The sequence below is a fragment of the Staurois parvus genome, unplaced genomic scaffold, assembly GCF_062004578.1.
Source record: "Staurois parvus isolate SC_StPar_1 unplaced genomic scaffold, SC_StPar_1.0 ptg000467l, whole genome shotgun sequence".
Taxonomy (NCBI): domain Eukaryota; kingdom Metazoa; phylum Chordata; class Amphibia; order Anura; family Ranidae; genus Staurois; species Staurois parvus.
This window is the reverse complement of record NW_028318263.1, coordinates 458,573-475,199: the sequence shown is the minus strand read 5'-3', so window position 1 is coordinate 475,199 and position 16,627 is coordinate 458,573. Positions and strand designations below refer to the sequence as shown.

General features: G+C 45.6%; 1 protein-coding gene across 1 annotated transcript in view; it reads left to right on the top strand.

Moving 5' to 3' along the window:
• Positions 1-16,627, top strand: part of NKTR (natural killer cell triggering receptor) — a 108,779-nt gene that overhangs the window by 28,743 nt on the left and 63,409 nt on the right. Inside the window, exon 5 of the mRNA XM_089689029.1 lies at positions 15,209-15,253. Coding sequence (XP_089545155.1) covers positions 15,209-15,253 — 45 coding nt within the window. The remainder of the gene's footprint in view (positions 1-15,208; positions 15,254-16,627) is intronic.

Below are 16,627 nucleotides of genomic sequence, written 5' to 3'. Positions count from 1 at the left end.
CATCCCAAGAATATTGCTACACTGAAACAGTTTTGTGAAGAGGAGTGGTCCAAAATGACTCCAGATCGTTGTGCAGGTCTGATCTGCAACTACAGGAAATGTTTGGTTGAGGTTATTGCTGCCAAAGGAGGGTCAACCAGTTATTAAGTCCAAAGGTTCACATACTTTTTCCTCCCTGCACTGTGAATGTTTGCATGTTATGTGCAATTAAACCATGGCAACATCTAATGTTTGTGTAGTATTATGTTCAGCAGACTGTGTTCTTCTATTGTTGTGACTTAGTCGCCGTTCAGAGCACATTTTATGCCCAATTCATGCAAAACTCCACGTAATCCCAAGGGGTTCACATACTTTTTCTTGCAACTGTACATGAAAATTAGCTCTGAGGAAGAGGCTAGTCCTCGAAACGCGTCAACCATTTTGGATGTCCACCATTCTTATCACCATTCAGAAACGCAGTGCGAATTGGACAGAGCCGTCTCATATGATGTGCTATAGGCAATCCACTGTATGTCACAATCTGAACAACTTGCAAGCCTGACCGACCTCTAGTGTATATAGAAAGACTAAATTCTGGTACACATGATGAAAAAAATTGGACGCATGACTGTCCTTTTTTTTTTTTTTTTTTTTTTTTTTTTTTAAACTTGCTAGTCTCATATTAAAACAAATAGGTTACTAGAGTTACAAAAATTCTCATACGCCAGAATACAATTTTCCACGAAGATATAATGTGCTGTAATGTATTCTTTTGTTTCCAAGCATGTGTGGTCTTGATCACTTGATTTTTTACAGATGAATACTGTACTGACCCCCCCCCCCCCCCTTCCAGTCCGGACACTTTCCCCCCCTTCCTGCCCAGGGCAATTTTCAGCTTTCAGTGCTATCACACTTTGAATGACAATTGCGCGGTCATGCAACACTGTACCCATATGAATTTTTTACCATTTTTTTGAGACAGATAAAGCTTTATTTTGGTGGTATTTATTCACCACTGGGATTTTTATTTTTTTTGCTATGTTAATGAAAAAGTCCAAAACTTTTGAAAAGTGTTTTTCTTATAAAATTTTGCAAATAAATAATCTTTCATCATAAATCTGGACCAAAATGTATTCCGTTATATTTTTAGTAAAAAAAAAATAAGCCAAATTAGTTTATAACCAAAAATTATAATTTTTAAACTTTTTTTTTAATTTTTATTTTATTTTTTATTATTATTTATGGGTTTTTTTTTTTTTTTTACATACTGTCACCCTAGCAGTACAGTGTCACCATGGTGACACTGTACTGCTCGTGGGGGGTGATGAAGATTTTTTTTTTTTTACAGTGATTGCTTTTACACCCATATAGGATGTAAAAGCAATCATTTTTCTTTCTCTCTGTCTGCAGTCTTGCAGCCATTGAGAAATACTGAGTGAGCTGTGATTGGTCACAGCTTGTCACATGGTACAAGGCTGTTGTGAATAGCCTTGTACCATGTGATCTCTGTGATCATTCACAGATTTCACACGTAGTAAGCAATGATGTCACAAGTGACATCTTGCTTACTACTTTGCATGTGATCACTGATTGGCCAATCAGTGATCACATGATCGGGACCTCGTACAGAGGTCCCGTCCGACGATCGGTGTTTCACTGTGTCCGGAGGACACAGCGGGTACCGGATCGAGGTGCTGCGCGTTCCCAGGGAGCGCGCACAGCTAGAAAAGGCGGGTGCCGTTTAGGAACGGCAACCCGCCCCTGGAGTGCCACCGCCCTGCCGTTTATAAACAGCAGGTGTACGGCAAGAGGTTAAACAAAAATCGTTCATTCTATAATCGTACGAGAAAAATGTTCATGCTTGTCCCTTTGGATAATTCCGCATGAGCTATCGTGATCGGCATTCGAAAGCTGCGTACTAACAATCATATTATCAGACGATCTCCCTGAAAACGTTATTTTCTGTCCGAATTTCTCTTCGTGTGGCAACCTGAGAGCCGCAGGACTACAAGTTCCATCATGCCTCTGCAAGTCATAGCTGTAACTGTCAGTTTTGTAATCTTTGCAATGCCTCATGGGAAATGTAGTTCCACAACAGCTAGAGAGCCACAGGTTGCCTACCCCTGTACTAGGCTTCAGAGGCCAGCTTTGGCTCAAGTGGTCATAGGCGGCTGCAACTTTTAAGGAACAGAAGTTACTCTGCAGGAGGCTATGAGTCTGCTTTCAATACAGGAAGCCAACAGACAAAGGGTGATTGGTTCAAAAAAATAACGATGTGGAATGGTGGGTACAGATGCATCATCTTCTTCCCCAGAGACAACTCTACTGTGAAGAATGTATTTAGACTTCTCACTAAGAAATATTAAAGACTTGTGACAAACGTAAAGATTGTGACATACACTGGGTTGCCTGATAGACTCAGGAGGCCAGACACCTCCAGTACTAGTTAATGTGACTTATTCTTGTTCCTTCGAGATCTGACTATTCGGGTGTTTTCTGGCATTTGCGGGTACCACATAAAGTCAGCCAGACTGGGCAATAGTCATGTCATTCCTACTGCTACTTTAAAGGCTGGCAAATAAAAATTATCCCTTGCAGTGAGGCTGTGTCCACACTGCAAAGGTTAAAGCAGAGCTCTGCCCAAAAGGGGAAGTCCTGCTTTAAGGCCTGGTTTCGTTCTCCTGGTAAAGAAATGGGAGCAGGGGGAACGGGTACCTGATTTTTACAGGTACCAGCTTCCGCTTCCGCTCCGGCCGCCTAGGCGATCGGAAGCAAAAGTTCTCCTCCCCCCTCCCTCCCTGCAGTCTTCTGGGACACATGACAGGTCCCAGAAGACTGCCGGACAGTTCACGTGCGCAGCGCTACTCGCGTTTTTGCAGTGGGCACCTGGCTGTCAAGCTGCCCACAGTTAAGATGCCAGAGCCTGAGACAGGACACAACAGCAAAGAACGTCTGGGGTTAGGAAACCGCTGGATTGGGAGTGGCTGTTATTTAAAAGTCAGAAGCTACAGTTTTTGTGGCTGTAACCCCTCGCCTACCGGGCACTTATACCCCCTTATTTACCAGGCCAATTTTCAGCTTTCAGCGCTGTCGCACTTTGACAATTGCGCGGTCATGCAAGATTGTACCCATATGAAATTTTTATCATTTTTTTCTCACAAATAGAGATTTCTTTTGGTGGTATTTAATCGCCACTGGGCGCTTTACTTTTTGCGCTATAAACAAACAAAATGGAAAACATTTGGAAAAAAAAAGTTTCTTTCTTTCTATTATAAAATTTTTCAAACAGGTAATATTTCTCCTTCACTGATGTGCGTTGATGAGGTGGCACTGATGGGCACTAATAGGCGGCACTGATAGGCAGCACTAATGAGGTGGCACTGACTGGCATCACTGCTGGGCACTGAGTGGCGGCACTGCTAGGCATTGACTGGCGCAACTGCTGGTCACTGACTGGCACAACCCCTGGGCACTGACTTGTAGTACTGCTGGGCTGCACTGATGGGCACTGGTTGGTGGCACTGCTGGGTGGCACTGGGCACTGCTGGGTGGCACAGGTGGGTGGCACTGCTGGGTGGCACCGGTGGGCGCACTGCTGGGCACAGTTGGGCGCACTGCTGGGCACAGGTGGGCGGAAATGGTGGGTGGCACTGCTTGGCACCGATCATCAGGGCACTAATCATCAGTGCCCTGATGATCGGTGCCGATCCCCGCTCGGACAACTACCAGTTCTCGGCAGTACTTTCCTCACGCTCTGACCGCGTGAGGAAAGTGCAGCCGAGAACCTGCAATTGCATTTCCCGGTGATCAGCGTGTCCGTGGACACGGCTGATCACGTGGTAAAAGGCCGCTGTGATTGGCCTTTTACCACAGAACGTGATCAGCTGTGTCCGTAGGACACAGCGATCACGGAGATCGCCGGGGGCGCGCAGGAGAGCGTGTTCTGGGAGGACATCATATGACACCCTCCCAGAACTGGCCGGCTGCAGTGTAGCCGTCATTCGGCTATCTGCGGTTGGCAAGTAGTTACAGTAAACTCCCACTGAACACTATTACCTGCAAGTAAGCTTACAATTACATGTAGGTACAAGGAATATATCCTAAACATGCACTGTTTGGAAGATATTCAGCGTCCCTGCAGCCAGTGATGTCACCGGCACATGCGCCCTGAAGAAATGGCATACCCATGCTGTTCCTTCAGAGCTGTGTGTCACGGCTGAGGCTCCCATGCGCACATGTGGCAGTGACGTCATTGAGGCTCAGCCAACCAAGTGGTCAGAGCCTGCAAACCTGGAACAAAGACCGGGTGAAGATGGAAGCCTCTGTAGTGGTGAGTCAAATTTATTACCACTTTAATAGTTTTTACATTTAGGGCAGCCTTTCTCACCCAAGAGGAACCCACAAAACAATTTTTAGGTCTCAAGGACCCCTGTTTTAACCTATTCATTGGGGGTAAGTGGGGAAAAATGTACCCCACATTGGTGGTCTGTGAACAGGATGCCCTCCTTACAGTGGTTTATTCTGGACATCTAACGGAACAATTTTCTATCCTTACGGTGTTGGTCAGAATGCCACCATTAGAGATGGCTAAAAAGTTTATTGAAGTCATGCTGCTGCCTCTGCCAAGTGGTGTTGGCCCTAGAACCCTGGTTGAGAATAGCTGATCTAAGTTATTTCTACAGACCCTCAGTGTCCTGCCAGCTTACAATGGTAGAGGTATTTTGTAACTGGCAACAGGCAGACTAGTCCTTTGGTGGACCAATCTGAGGTCAGTCAGGCACAGCTGGAAGAAGCCGTAGCAATCTCTGGAGGAACCAGAGTCTGGCTGATCTTGGGTAGCAATAAAAGAAAATTTGCTTACCAACTCCTCTGCTCCTCCTCCCTGTAGCTAGACCTGTCCCTACAGCTTCTGCACCCCCACACTCTAGTGATCTAGATTCCTGATTCCATCTAGACCAGGGCAGGAGTTATAGCCCGGCTCTGAACGTGAAGGCGTTAAGTGATGGTCCACCATCAGATCACAGGGAGAGGAAGATCAAGTAAGTAAAACTGTTTCTCCTCTCCCCTGGACAAAATGAGCTATTAACCTATGCACCGCAGAGACAGCTCCACTGCGAGGGATCATTTTCTTTCTGCTCCGAGTTGCTCTTTAATTTACATTACCCTGAGATGACTTGCATTGCATCACTGAAGAACCGATCAGTCCACTAGGGATGGAGAAGTTGCAGAATGTCTGGCAGGTGCTGGAATTGCCTAAAATTTCTGTGATCAGATCCAAATGTAGCCGTCACCCGTATGCACATGTTAAAGGGGGGGGGGGAGATTTTATTGTCACAGAAAAATGTATTGTGTTATCTGTGAGTCATACCTAATACCCATAGGACTTTAGTAACACGAACAACAATTCTATGAATACCCTTTCTAGTTTAACTACCGCAGCCTTAGGGAAAAAGTATCACCACTCCCTGAGAGCTTCCGTCCTGATGGATCAGATTGCCTTACTTTGTATTGTGTTCACTGCAGTTTTCGGTATACAACCAAACAATAAGTTCTGTAGTAAATCAGAATTACTACAATCAGTGGTTGCATTCACGGAAGGAACCCTGTATGGTCCTGGTGTTGCCTGCTGGGACTTATAGGTGACAGTTAAATTTTGATAACACAGTACTGAGCAAAAGATTGAAGTGATGATATGCTGTATGGCCAAAATTGTGGACGCCTGACCATCACATCTACCTATATGTCTGACATTGTGGACACATGACCATCACACCTACCTATATGGCCAAAATTATGGACACCTGACCATCACACCTACCTATATGGCCAATGTTGTGGACACCTGACGATCACACCTACCTATATGGCCAATGTTGTGGACACCTGACCATCACACCTACCTATATGGCCAAAGTTGTGGACACCTGACCATCACACCTACCTATATGGCCAACGTTGTGGACACCTGACCATCACACCTACCTATATGGCCAATGTTGTGGACACCTGACCATCACACCTACCTATATGGCCAACGTTGTGGACACCTGACCATCACACCTACCTATATGGCCAATGTTGTGGACACCTGACCATCACACCTACCTATATGGCCAACGTTGTGGATACCTGACCATCAAGCCTACCTATATGCCCAACGTTGTGGTCCACCTGACCATCACGCCTACCTATATGGCCAACGTTGTGGACACCTGACCATCACGCCTACCTATATGGCCAACGTTGTGGACACCTGACCATCACACCTACCTATATGGCCAACGTGGACACCTGACCATCACACCTACCTATATGGCCAACGTTGTGGACACCGGACCATCACACCTACCTATATGGCCAACGTTGTGGACACCGGACCATCACGCCTACCTATATGGCCAACGTTGTGGACACCTGACCATCACACCTACCTATATGGCCAACGTTGTGGACACCTGTCCATCACGCCTACCTATATGGCCAACATTGTGGACACCTGACCATCACACCTACCTATATGGCCAACATTGTGGATACCTGACCATCAAGCCTACCTATATGGCCAACATTGTGGCTCACTTCCGAGATGGACTATGGCAGGCATCAGCAACCCATAGATCGCGGTCAGGTGACTGGAAAACCACGGCCTTTGCTTGCTGACCCGCCATCCCAGAGCATCAGAGTGCAATGCAGATGGTCTACTTGTGAAATTGGAGCTGTAGTAGGGAGCAAGAGTCGCATAAGCGGATATCTTCTTTGTAGTGCTGGCTCCTGTCCCATGTGGAGTGATACCAACCGCACGCCACCTCTTATCCCGGCTAGCAGTCTCCAGAGTGGTGCCAGGAAAGAAGAGATCTTCAGGTCAGTGCAAAGCAATACACTGGGCATAATAGTATAGGGCTGCTTTCATGCTGGTGCTTGGCGGTTTACCCACACAACAGGTGCAGTGCAGTGTACATGCAGCTTTCCTGCCGGTTTGCTGCACTTAGCCATAGACTTCTATTATATCCTGCGGGTTTGGTGCACTCCTCAATGCAGGAGTTTTGGTGTGCTTTCAGAAAGTGCGCCACACCTGCAGGAATTAATAGAAATCTATGGCAAAGCACAGCTAATTAAGGGAAGTCGCAGATGCACTGTGCTGCACATGCCGCTCAGGTAAACCGCAGCACGTTGGTGTGAAAGCACATTTAGGGGGCTCAAAACAGTAAGGGTTCATTTACATTTGCAGTTTGGAAGGTGGTAAAACCCCACAGTAGAGATGTGTTTTTAACACCCCTGCCCCAACCGCACCCCCTTTAGCTGCAGTGGTAAGAGGTGTATGCTCTCCCCGGACCCTGCATTCACTATATCCGGTCTCCCTGGACCCTGCATTCAATATATCTGGTCTCCCCGGACCCTGCATTCAATATATCTGGTCTCCCCAGACCCTGCATTCAATATATCTGGTCTCCCCGGACCCTGCATTCAATATATCTGGTCTCCCCGGACCCTGCATTCAATATATCTGGTCTCCCCGGACCCTGCATTCAATATATCTGCTCTCCCCTGACCCTGCATTCACTATATCCGCTCTCCCCGGACCCTGCATTCACTATATCCGCTCTCCCCGTACCCTGCATTCACTATATCCGCTCTCCCCGTACCCTGCATTCACTATATCCGCTCTCCCCGGACCCTGCATTCAATATATCTGCTCTCCCCGGACCCTGCATTCAATATATCCGCTCTCCCCGGACCCTGCATTCACTATATCCGCTCTCCCCGTACCCTGCATTCACTATATCCGCTCTCCCCGGACCCTGCATTCAATATATCTGCTCTCCCCGGACCCTGCATTCAATATATCCGCTCTCCCCGTACCCTGCATTCACTATATCCGCTCTCCCCGTACCCTGCATTCACTATATCCGGTCTCCCCGGACCCTGCACTCACTATATCCGCTCTCCCCGGACCCTGCACTCACTATATCCGCTCTCCCCGTACCCTGCATTCACCATATCCGCTCTCCCCGGACCCTGCATTCACTATATCCGCTCTCCCCGGACCCTGCATTCACTATATCCGCTCTCCCCGGACCCTGCATTCACTATATCCGCTCTCCCCGGACCCTGCATTCACTATATCCGCTCTCCCCGGACCCTGCATTCACTATATCCGCTCTCCCCGGACCCTGCATTCACTATATCCGCTCTCCCCGGACCCTGCATTCACTATATCCGCTCTCCCCGGACCCTGCATTCACTATATCCGCTCTCCCCGGACCCTGCATTCACTATATCCGCTCTCCCCGGACCCTGCATTCACTATATCCGCTCTCCCCGGACCCTGCATTCACTATATCCGCTCTCCCCGGACCCTGCATTCACTATATCTGGTCTCCCCAGACCCTGCATTCACTATAATTGGTCTCCTAGGTCCCTGCATTCACTATATCTGGTCTCCCCGGACCCTGCACTCACTATATCCGCTCTCCCCGGACCCTGCATTCACTATATCTGGTCTCCCAAAGTACACACAACATAGAAATACAATTATTTTAGTAAATATAAACTGCTAAATACCTTTTTTCATCAGCAGTATATAGCAGTCTTGTGATTTCTATCAGTGTCCAGCAGAGCACTGTTTAAAGCTTGTAGGAGGAGTTTTCATTCTCCTGTAGGAGGATGCAGGACCCCTGACCTCTGACAGTGCTTATTGGACCTTTTGCTGATCACATGCACCGTCTCTAAGGAAAAATACTCTCTAGCAATACACTAAACTGAGCATATGCAGAGTGACTCCTAGAGCTCTGTACTATCAGCAGATGGATTGGGGACAGTAGAAAATGGGAGGAGCAGAGAAGACAGGATCAAACCGTTTTTTTTAAACATTGCAGAGGATTAACCCCTTAGGTTCTACAGTGAGTATAAGAAGCATGCTTTACTGCATCTACAAACTGGTTTTACTGTTGTGGGTTTAGTAACTTTTTAAGTATTGGAGAAAACGCATATCCTTTAGTGCAGTGGTCTCTAAACTGCGGCCGGGGGGCCAAATGCTACCCTTTGCTTGCTTTTATCCAGCCCTTGGGGCACTATTTTATTCACTGACACCAATGAAGAGCACAATTCCTCCCAATGACACCAATGATTAGGCACAATTTCTCCAAACGGCATCAGTGTTGGGGTTCATTCACTTCCACTGATGGTGGGACATTTCGTACTCCTGATGGCCACAGTCTGGCCCCACTAAAGTCTGGAGGACAGTAAACTGGCCCTTTGTTTATAAAGTTTGGAGGCTCCTGGTTTAGTGTCATATTAATTGATTGGGTATTGCCCATGGCTTGCTTCTACTTTCTCTGTTCAGGTTTAATATAGCTTGTTTATAATACTCTTTGAGTTTTTTCTAAGCCAAAGGAACAGAGTCACAAGATATTCTGCTTAGAGTAAGATAAGAACTTATTTATGGAACTGAACGTGTTTGTGGCATCTAGTAATGTCACATTAGAAGATAGGAACTTGTTTAAAGACATCTATTTGCTTGAGAAATTAGAAATCTTTAAGTGTAGTGTAGATGAGAAGAAGTTTGGGGTAGATACAGTTGTACTGAAAAGTTTGCATACCCTGACAGAATTCTGAAATTTTGGCATTGATATTGAAAATATGACTGATCATGCCAAAAAATGCTCTTTTATTGAAGGATGATGATGATCATATGAAGCCATTTATTATCAAATAGTTGTTTTGGCTCCTTTTTAAATCATAATGATAACAGAAATCCCCCAAAAGGCCCGACTCAGAATTCTCCGCCCCCCGGATCAGAAGTCTCCGCCCCCTGGAATGTTTGGCCTTGGTACAGACACACAAGGTGACACACACGGGTTACAATGCCAATTAGAGGTTAATTTTCCACATCTGTGGCTTTTTAAATTGCAATTAGTGTCAGCGTATAAATAGTCAATGTGTTAGCTCTTACGTGGAAGCACTGACTAGGTTAGATACTGAGCCATGGGGATCAGAAAAGAATTGTCAAAAGTCCTGCGTAACAAGGTAATGGAACTTTATAAAGATGGAAAAGGACATGAAAAGATATCCAAAGCCTTGAATATGCTTTTATACACTGACACTAATTGCAATTTTAAAAAGGCACAGATGTGGGACATTAACCTCTAATTGGCATTTTAACCCGTGTGTGTCACCTTGTGTGTCTGTACCAAGGCCAAACATTCCAGAGGCGGAGACTTCTGATCTGGGGGCGGAGACTTCTGATCTGGGGGCGGAGACTTCTGATCTGGGGGCGGAGACTTCTGATCTGGGGGCGGAGACTTCTGATCTGGGGGCGGAACTTCTGATCCGGGGGGGCGGAGACTTCTGATCCGGGCCACTTGGGTGATTTCTGTTATCATGATTTCAAAATGAGCCAAACAACTATTTGATAAGAAATGGCTTCTGATCTGGGGGGGCGAAGGCTTCTGATCTGGGGGGGCGGAGACTTCTGATCCAGGGGGCGGAGACTTCTGATCCGGGCCATTTGGGGGATTTCTGTTATTATGATTTAAAAAGGAGCCAAAACAACTATGTGATAATAAATGGCTTCATAAGATCATCATCCTTCAATAAAAGATCATTTTTTGGCATGATCAGTCATATTTTCAATATCAATGCCAACATTTCACAGTTTCTGCCAGGGTATGTAAACCTTTGAGCACAACTGTAAGAAGCTGTAAGAAGCTGAACTGAAGCAAAAGTGTGACTTTTCAGATAATGATGTGGAGTACTCTGTTATCCTCGTGGAATCTTTCTGCTAGCTCCTTCTGTGGTGGGTGTGGCGCCCGCCCACTATTGGAAAGCTGCCAGAAAAATGGTTTAAAAGCCGGGAGTCAAAGCGAGATCAATTTAGGAAGCCCCCTAGTGGCCAGAGGACGCTCTGACGCTGGGATTCTTGCCAAGGCTATATGGGCTCATCAGTTGGTTGCGCTTATGGCTTCCCCGTGACCCCCTGGGCAGTATGGTTCCGATGAGATTCGTTCCTTCCCACTTCCACATAGCTTTGGTAATGTATTCTATGCTGTGATGCTGTCAAATGATGTGTCTATTTCATGCTGTAATGCTCACGTTATTATTGGTGTGTGTGATTATGCAGATTGTGATGACTATAAGATATAGCCTCCTGTGTGTCGCGTGATAATTAAAAGTGGAGGTTTTGACAGTGCAAGAATCTTGCAGTTGGGTTCTGTTATTTCTTGGAGTGCCGGGTGAATGCTATGATGTGCCAGGGCAGGTATTCATTGGGTCGAGGGTCTTTCACATGCGTAGAATATGTAATGTTGTAAATGCTGATTAAAAGTACCTGTATAACTACATGTTGATTGCGTGTATACGAGTTGCTTTTAGTTATTGCACCCAGCAGTTGCCGTTACACTTGTTACTGAATTGATGACTGTGTGCTTTATTCCCAACGACGATAATAATGAGAGGCAGCAACTGTAAGGTTGTTAATCATACTGGTTTATTGCAGGGTGGATTTGATTTAAATCACTAGTCAGTAAGGCTTGATTTAAATCCTAGTTTTCTACATAAAGACTAATTCTTGCTGGTGTAACTTTAATATGGAAGTAGATGAAGATTTTTAGAATAACAACTTTTCATATTAGTTTTTTTATCCCCAGTTTAATAGGTTAATCATTCATATTTGGACAACTTTTCTGTTGTACTTAGGAAGGAGAAAAATAATCATTACCTTAATAATAACAATTTAAATAGATTTATTCAACTGAAACAACAACATTCCAGCATATGTTATTTGCTTAAACAAACATCCATGTTTGTTAACTAATTTGGCTTAACAAAATATATATATTTTAAGAAACTTAGACTGTCAGCCCCTTCCTCCTCACACTTAGTTTCACTTGTGCAGATCTATTCCACTCCAAACAATCAGAAAAATATTGTTTCTCTTCTATTCACTGAACTTCTTGAAACTTAGCACTGAAGGGGTTGATTCTGTATTCAGAGGTTTGTAGAAGTTAGGATGAAGGTCTTTTTCTTAACTCTGTTCATGTTATAACATTTTTGCTGTGAAGAAGAGGCATGTGATCTCCGCCGAGTCAAATTCAGTTTTGAGAACTGCAAAAGTAAACCAATCATCTGTGATAATATCTTGTAGGCAGAGAAACTGCCCAATAATCTTACAAAAACCTCTGGAAGAGCGTGACATTGTGAATGGATTCATGGAATTTATTTACCAAAAAAATTAAACATATACAGCCTTATTCTACATAATTAAAAAACTAATCTTTATTTCATGATGGAATAACCTTTGGATGGTAATATATTTTCCTCAAAAAGCATTTTATTCAAAAAAATCCGATTTAAATAAAAAAAATCAGATTTTTTTTTTTTTTAAAAATCATTGATTTTTATCCACCCTGGTTTATTGTCACTTATTGTTAACTTGTTTATATGCAATAATTATTACACTATACTATTATATTATTATCTTTAGAAAAAAAATGTTTTGTAAAAGCATGTATTTTAAACTGCATACAGCTCTTTCAAGCTATTTGGCCATCATCAGTGCAGTGTGTGGAAACCATGACTTCTATGGAGTAGGGCTTGGGACCCAACGAGCAGTATAATGATAGAGGTTATGGTCAAACAGGACTATAGCTGGCCATAGATGGATCAAAATGTGGCTGGTTCTGCAGGGACTGGCCAAATGTTTCATCCATTTGTCTCGGCTTCCTCTCGACAGAAGTTGAAATAACAATCAATGTCTGTCGAGCGGGCTTGCTGGAAAATGTTCTCGATCAGCGGCTGTTGATAGGTATATACGGACAGTTGAGAATCCCCGCCACCATGCTACCACAACAGAAGGCTTACCAGAAAGATATGACCCTCTAGTTACGGAGAAGTCATAAAGCGCATGGAACAATCCTTACTAGTAGGTATCCCCTCCAGATCAGGGGGGGACTGACCATTTGGAAACTTGGGCACTGCCCAAAGGCCAGGGGTCAGTAGGGGGCCCCATGAGATGCCCCTGGTACCTTTTTCATAGGCTTTTTTGAGTTTGGGCAAGGACACAGAGGCCCCATAATCCCCTATTGCCTGGGGCCCCATGAGTTCTCAGTCCACCACTGCTCCAGATATCAGGACAATTTTCTCGGTTGGGGGGCTGCAGCTGTTGATCAGTGTATTGTGACAGCCTAAAATCCCCGCCACCATGCTACCACACCCAATGGCTTTCCGGAAAGATATGACCCTCTAGTTACGGAGAAGTCATAGAGCTCATGGAACAATCCTTACTAGTAGGTATCCCCTCCAGATATCAGGACAATTTTCTCAGTTGGGGGGGCTGCAGCTGTTGATCAGTGTATTCTGACAGCGTAAAATCCCTGCCATTGTGCTACCACACCCAATGGCTTGCCAGAAAGTTATGAATCTAGTTACGGAGAACTCGTATAGTATATGGAGCAATCTTTATTGGTAGGTATCCCCTCCAGTTATCAGGGCAAGCGGCCAACATGATGGAAGCATTAAAGCGGAGCTCCACCCAAAAGGGGAAGTTCCGCTTTAACGCTTTAAGGACTGCTCCCCCACTCCCCATTAAGGATTGGCACCCTTGGGGAGCGGGAGCGGGTGTCTGAATTTGACAGGTACCCGCTCCCACTTCTGGTCCGATCACCTAGGTGATCGGAAGCGGAAGGTGTCCTCCCTGTAGTCTTCTATAGAAGACTACAGGACCATTCATGAAGTGCAGCGCTACTCGCGCATGCGCAGTGGGTACCCGGCTGTGAAGCTGCAAGCTATCACAGCCGGGTGTCCACACTGAAGATGCCGGCCTCCTGGAATACCGGACGGCTGGTGAAATGAGCGGGGGGGACACCATGGGGCCGAGGGACAGGTAAGTGGCTGTTTTTTCTAAGTCCGCAGCTACAGTTTTTGTTGCTGCTGACTTTTATTTTTTGTTAGTTTGAGTAGAACTCTGCTTTAAGCATATATATTTGATATTCTCCTCTCCTCATCGATCATCCGATTTAATATACCCATGTTAAGAAAAAACAAAACGATCCAATTGCTCCTCACAGTGTGAAATCCAAATAATAAAAGTGTAAATACGCTAACATAAATTAGAAAATGGCAGCGCTGTGTATAGAAATCTCTGTCCAGAACAGCATGGGGACGCTTCTTGGAACGTTCAGCTCCACCCTCCGCGTTTCGTCACAGTGGACATCATCGGAGGCAGTAATGGTGAGTATCTCACAGCGTGCTAGCTGATTTTCATTGCGCGTTATTGCATTTTTACTCAAGTGTGGTTTCCCGTCTTGTTTCTATAAAAGCTGAGAGTCCCTGCTGTCAGAATACAGTGTCCAAGTGGGAAGGATTCCTCTATCCCAGTGTTTCTCAACCTTTTTTCAGTCAAGGCACCCTCTAAAATTATGGATACTCCTGAGGCTCCCCATTCTAAAATGTAAAAAGTATTCCAATAGTTTTACATAATGGTTCAATATCCACACACATAGGACATCCAACCACAGAGGTGATTTATTCTTCCAAATCAAATACACTTTTGCACACTGATAGTGACTATTATTCCAGAGTTTTTCTTCTCCCTCAGTTTTTCTCCATCATTCAGCTATTGTGACCCCAGGGCTGATGGAGAGGGGCAGGGGACAGTCAAACAAGGATGCTGTGCAAAAAAACCAACATCCTCCTTATGAATTGATGATGTCATTGATTGTTGGGATACCGGTAGCTAGAAGGTCGTAATGGTGTACAATGAAAACCTGTGGCTTTGTGTAACTAGAAGGTAGGTTTGATCCACTTCTGGCTTTTGGGAAATGTTTGGGCAATTTTTAGGCATTTTGCCAAGGCACCCTTGAAGAAACCTCAAGGCACCTCAGGGTGCCTAGGCACCCTGGTTGAAAAAGGCTGCTCTATCCTCCTTGGCTGTGTAGATTGAGGACTCTCAAAAAAAAAAAAATGGGCAGCCTAAAACTCCTTTCACATGGGTGGCCAACTCAGGCGGTGGATCCCCCTTCTCTGATCGCCCACCTACAAGCGGACATGGTGTAGTTCAGGTAAGTATCGCGGTGCGGCAGTTTTAACGCTGCCTGGTCCAGGCATTGCCTGTCAGTCTTCCATGTCAGCCACCTTCCTATTGAAATGAAATATGCTGATGTTCTAAAATATAGGTTGTGTGCTTTGATATGATATGACATTCAGCTACTGAAATTCTGCTGTTGCACATTAGGTAACGGGAAAGGCGGAGAGTCGATCTATGGCGGTTTCTTTAAAGGTAAGCCCTCCGTTGTGTTCTTGTCTTTTATTCCCCTTTTATGCGTACAGAAAAGCCTAGAAGTGTGTAAACCCGCCAGCGTTAGACGAGTTTCTTGCATGACTCTATTGTTGCATGTCAGTGCATGTACTGGGCCTATAAGTTTATTTTCTTTACTTTTTGTTTATTTTTTGTTTTTTTTTTTGTTTTTTTTGTTGTCATGTTCTAGCTGCCTAGTTGTAGAGAAGGGACCTCTAACTGTTCTGGTTTATCAGTGTCAATTTTCAGCATGGAGGCTAGGCAACTTTTTCATGAAAACTCCTCTATCTTCCTGCCTAAAACTGTCAACATATTCTTTTGTTTATAGAGATTGTGGTCTTTTGCAATATGAGAAGGTAAGAAACATAAGCTCAGTAACACAATTCACTTTTTTTTATCCTCCCCTGCACCCTCCCCAGTTAAAGGGATTCTGTCCTTCATCATGTTGGATTGTCTGTAAAAGGTTTACAGTTTTGGAAGGAAATAAATAACAATTCTGATGAGTTATCGACCATTTTTTCCATCTTCTTCTCTGTACTTTTTTTTTTGTCAACAATGTTTTAGTTTAATTAAAAAAAAAAAAAAAAAAACTAGTCAGCGTGGATAGGAAACTGTTGCCATTGCAGCTGCAGACAGTGAGGATAATAATGGAATTCCTGCTATTCTGAGTTGCTCGGTTACCCCCCCCTCCCCCTTGTAGTGATGGCCACAGATGGGTTGCTCTCTGTACGAAATGGCAAAAGGTTTGTTATTCTATCAAAGTTTGCAAACGTCCATATCTGCCTCCTGTATAGCAGCACTTCGAAAGGAAGAGGGTGGGTCAGCTCCAGGGGGCAGCTTGTCATGGAGGGTAGAGGGCACTTGTCGTGGGGGGGGAGCACTTGTTCTGGAGGCAGGGGAGCACTTGTCCTGGAGGTGAGGGGCGCTTATCCTGGAGGCAGGGGGAGCTTGTCCTGGAGGTGAGGGGCGCTTGTCCTGGAGGTGAGGGGCGCTTGTCCTGGAGGTGAGGGGCGCTTGTCCTGGAGGTGAGGGGCGCTTGTCCTGGAGGCGAGGTGCGCTTGTCCTGGAGGCAGGGGGGCGCTTGTCCTGGATGTGAGGGGGGCGCTTGTCCTGGATGTGAGGGGGGCGCTTGTCCTGGATGTGAGGGGGGCGCTTGTCCTGGAGTTGAGGGGGGCGCTTGTCCTGGAGTTGAGGGGGGCGCTTGTCCTGGAGTTGAGGGGGGCGCTTGTCCTGGAGTTGAGGGGGGCGCTTGTCCTGGATGTGAGGAGGGCGCTTGTCCTGGAGTTGAGGGGGGCGCTGGTCCTGGAGTTGAGGGGGGCGCTGGTCCTGGAGTTGAGGGGGGCGCTGGTCCTGGAG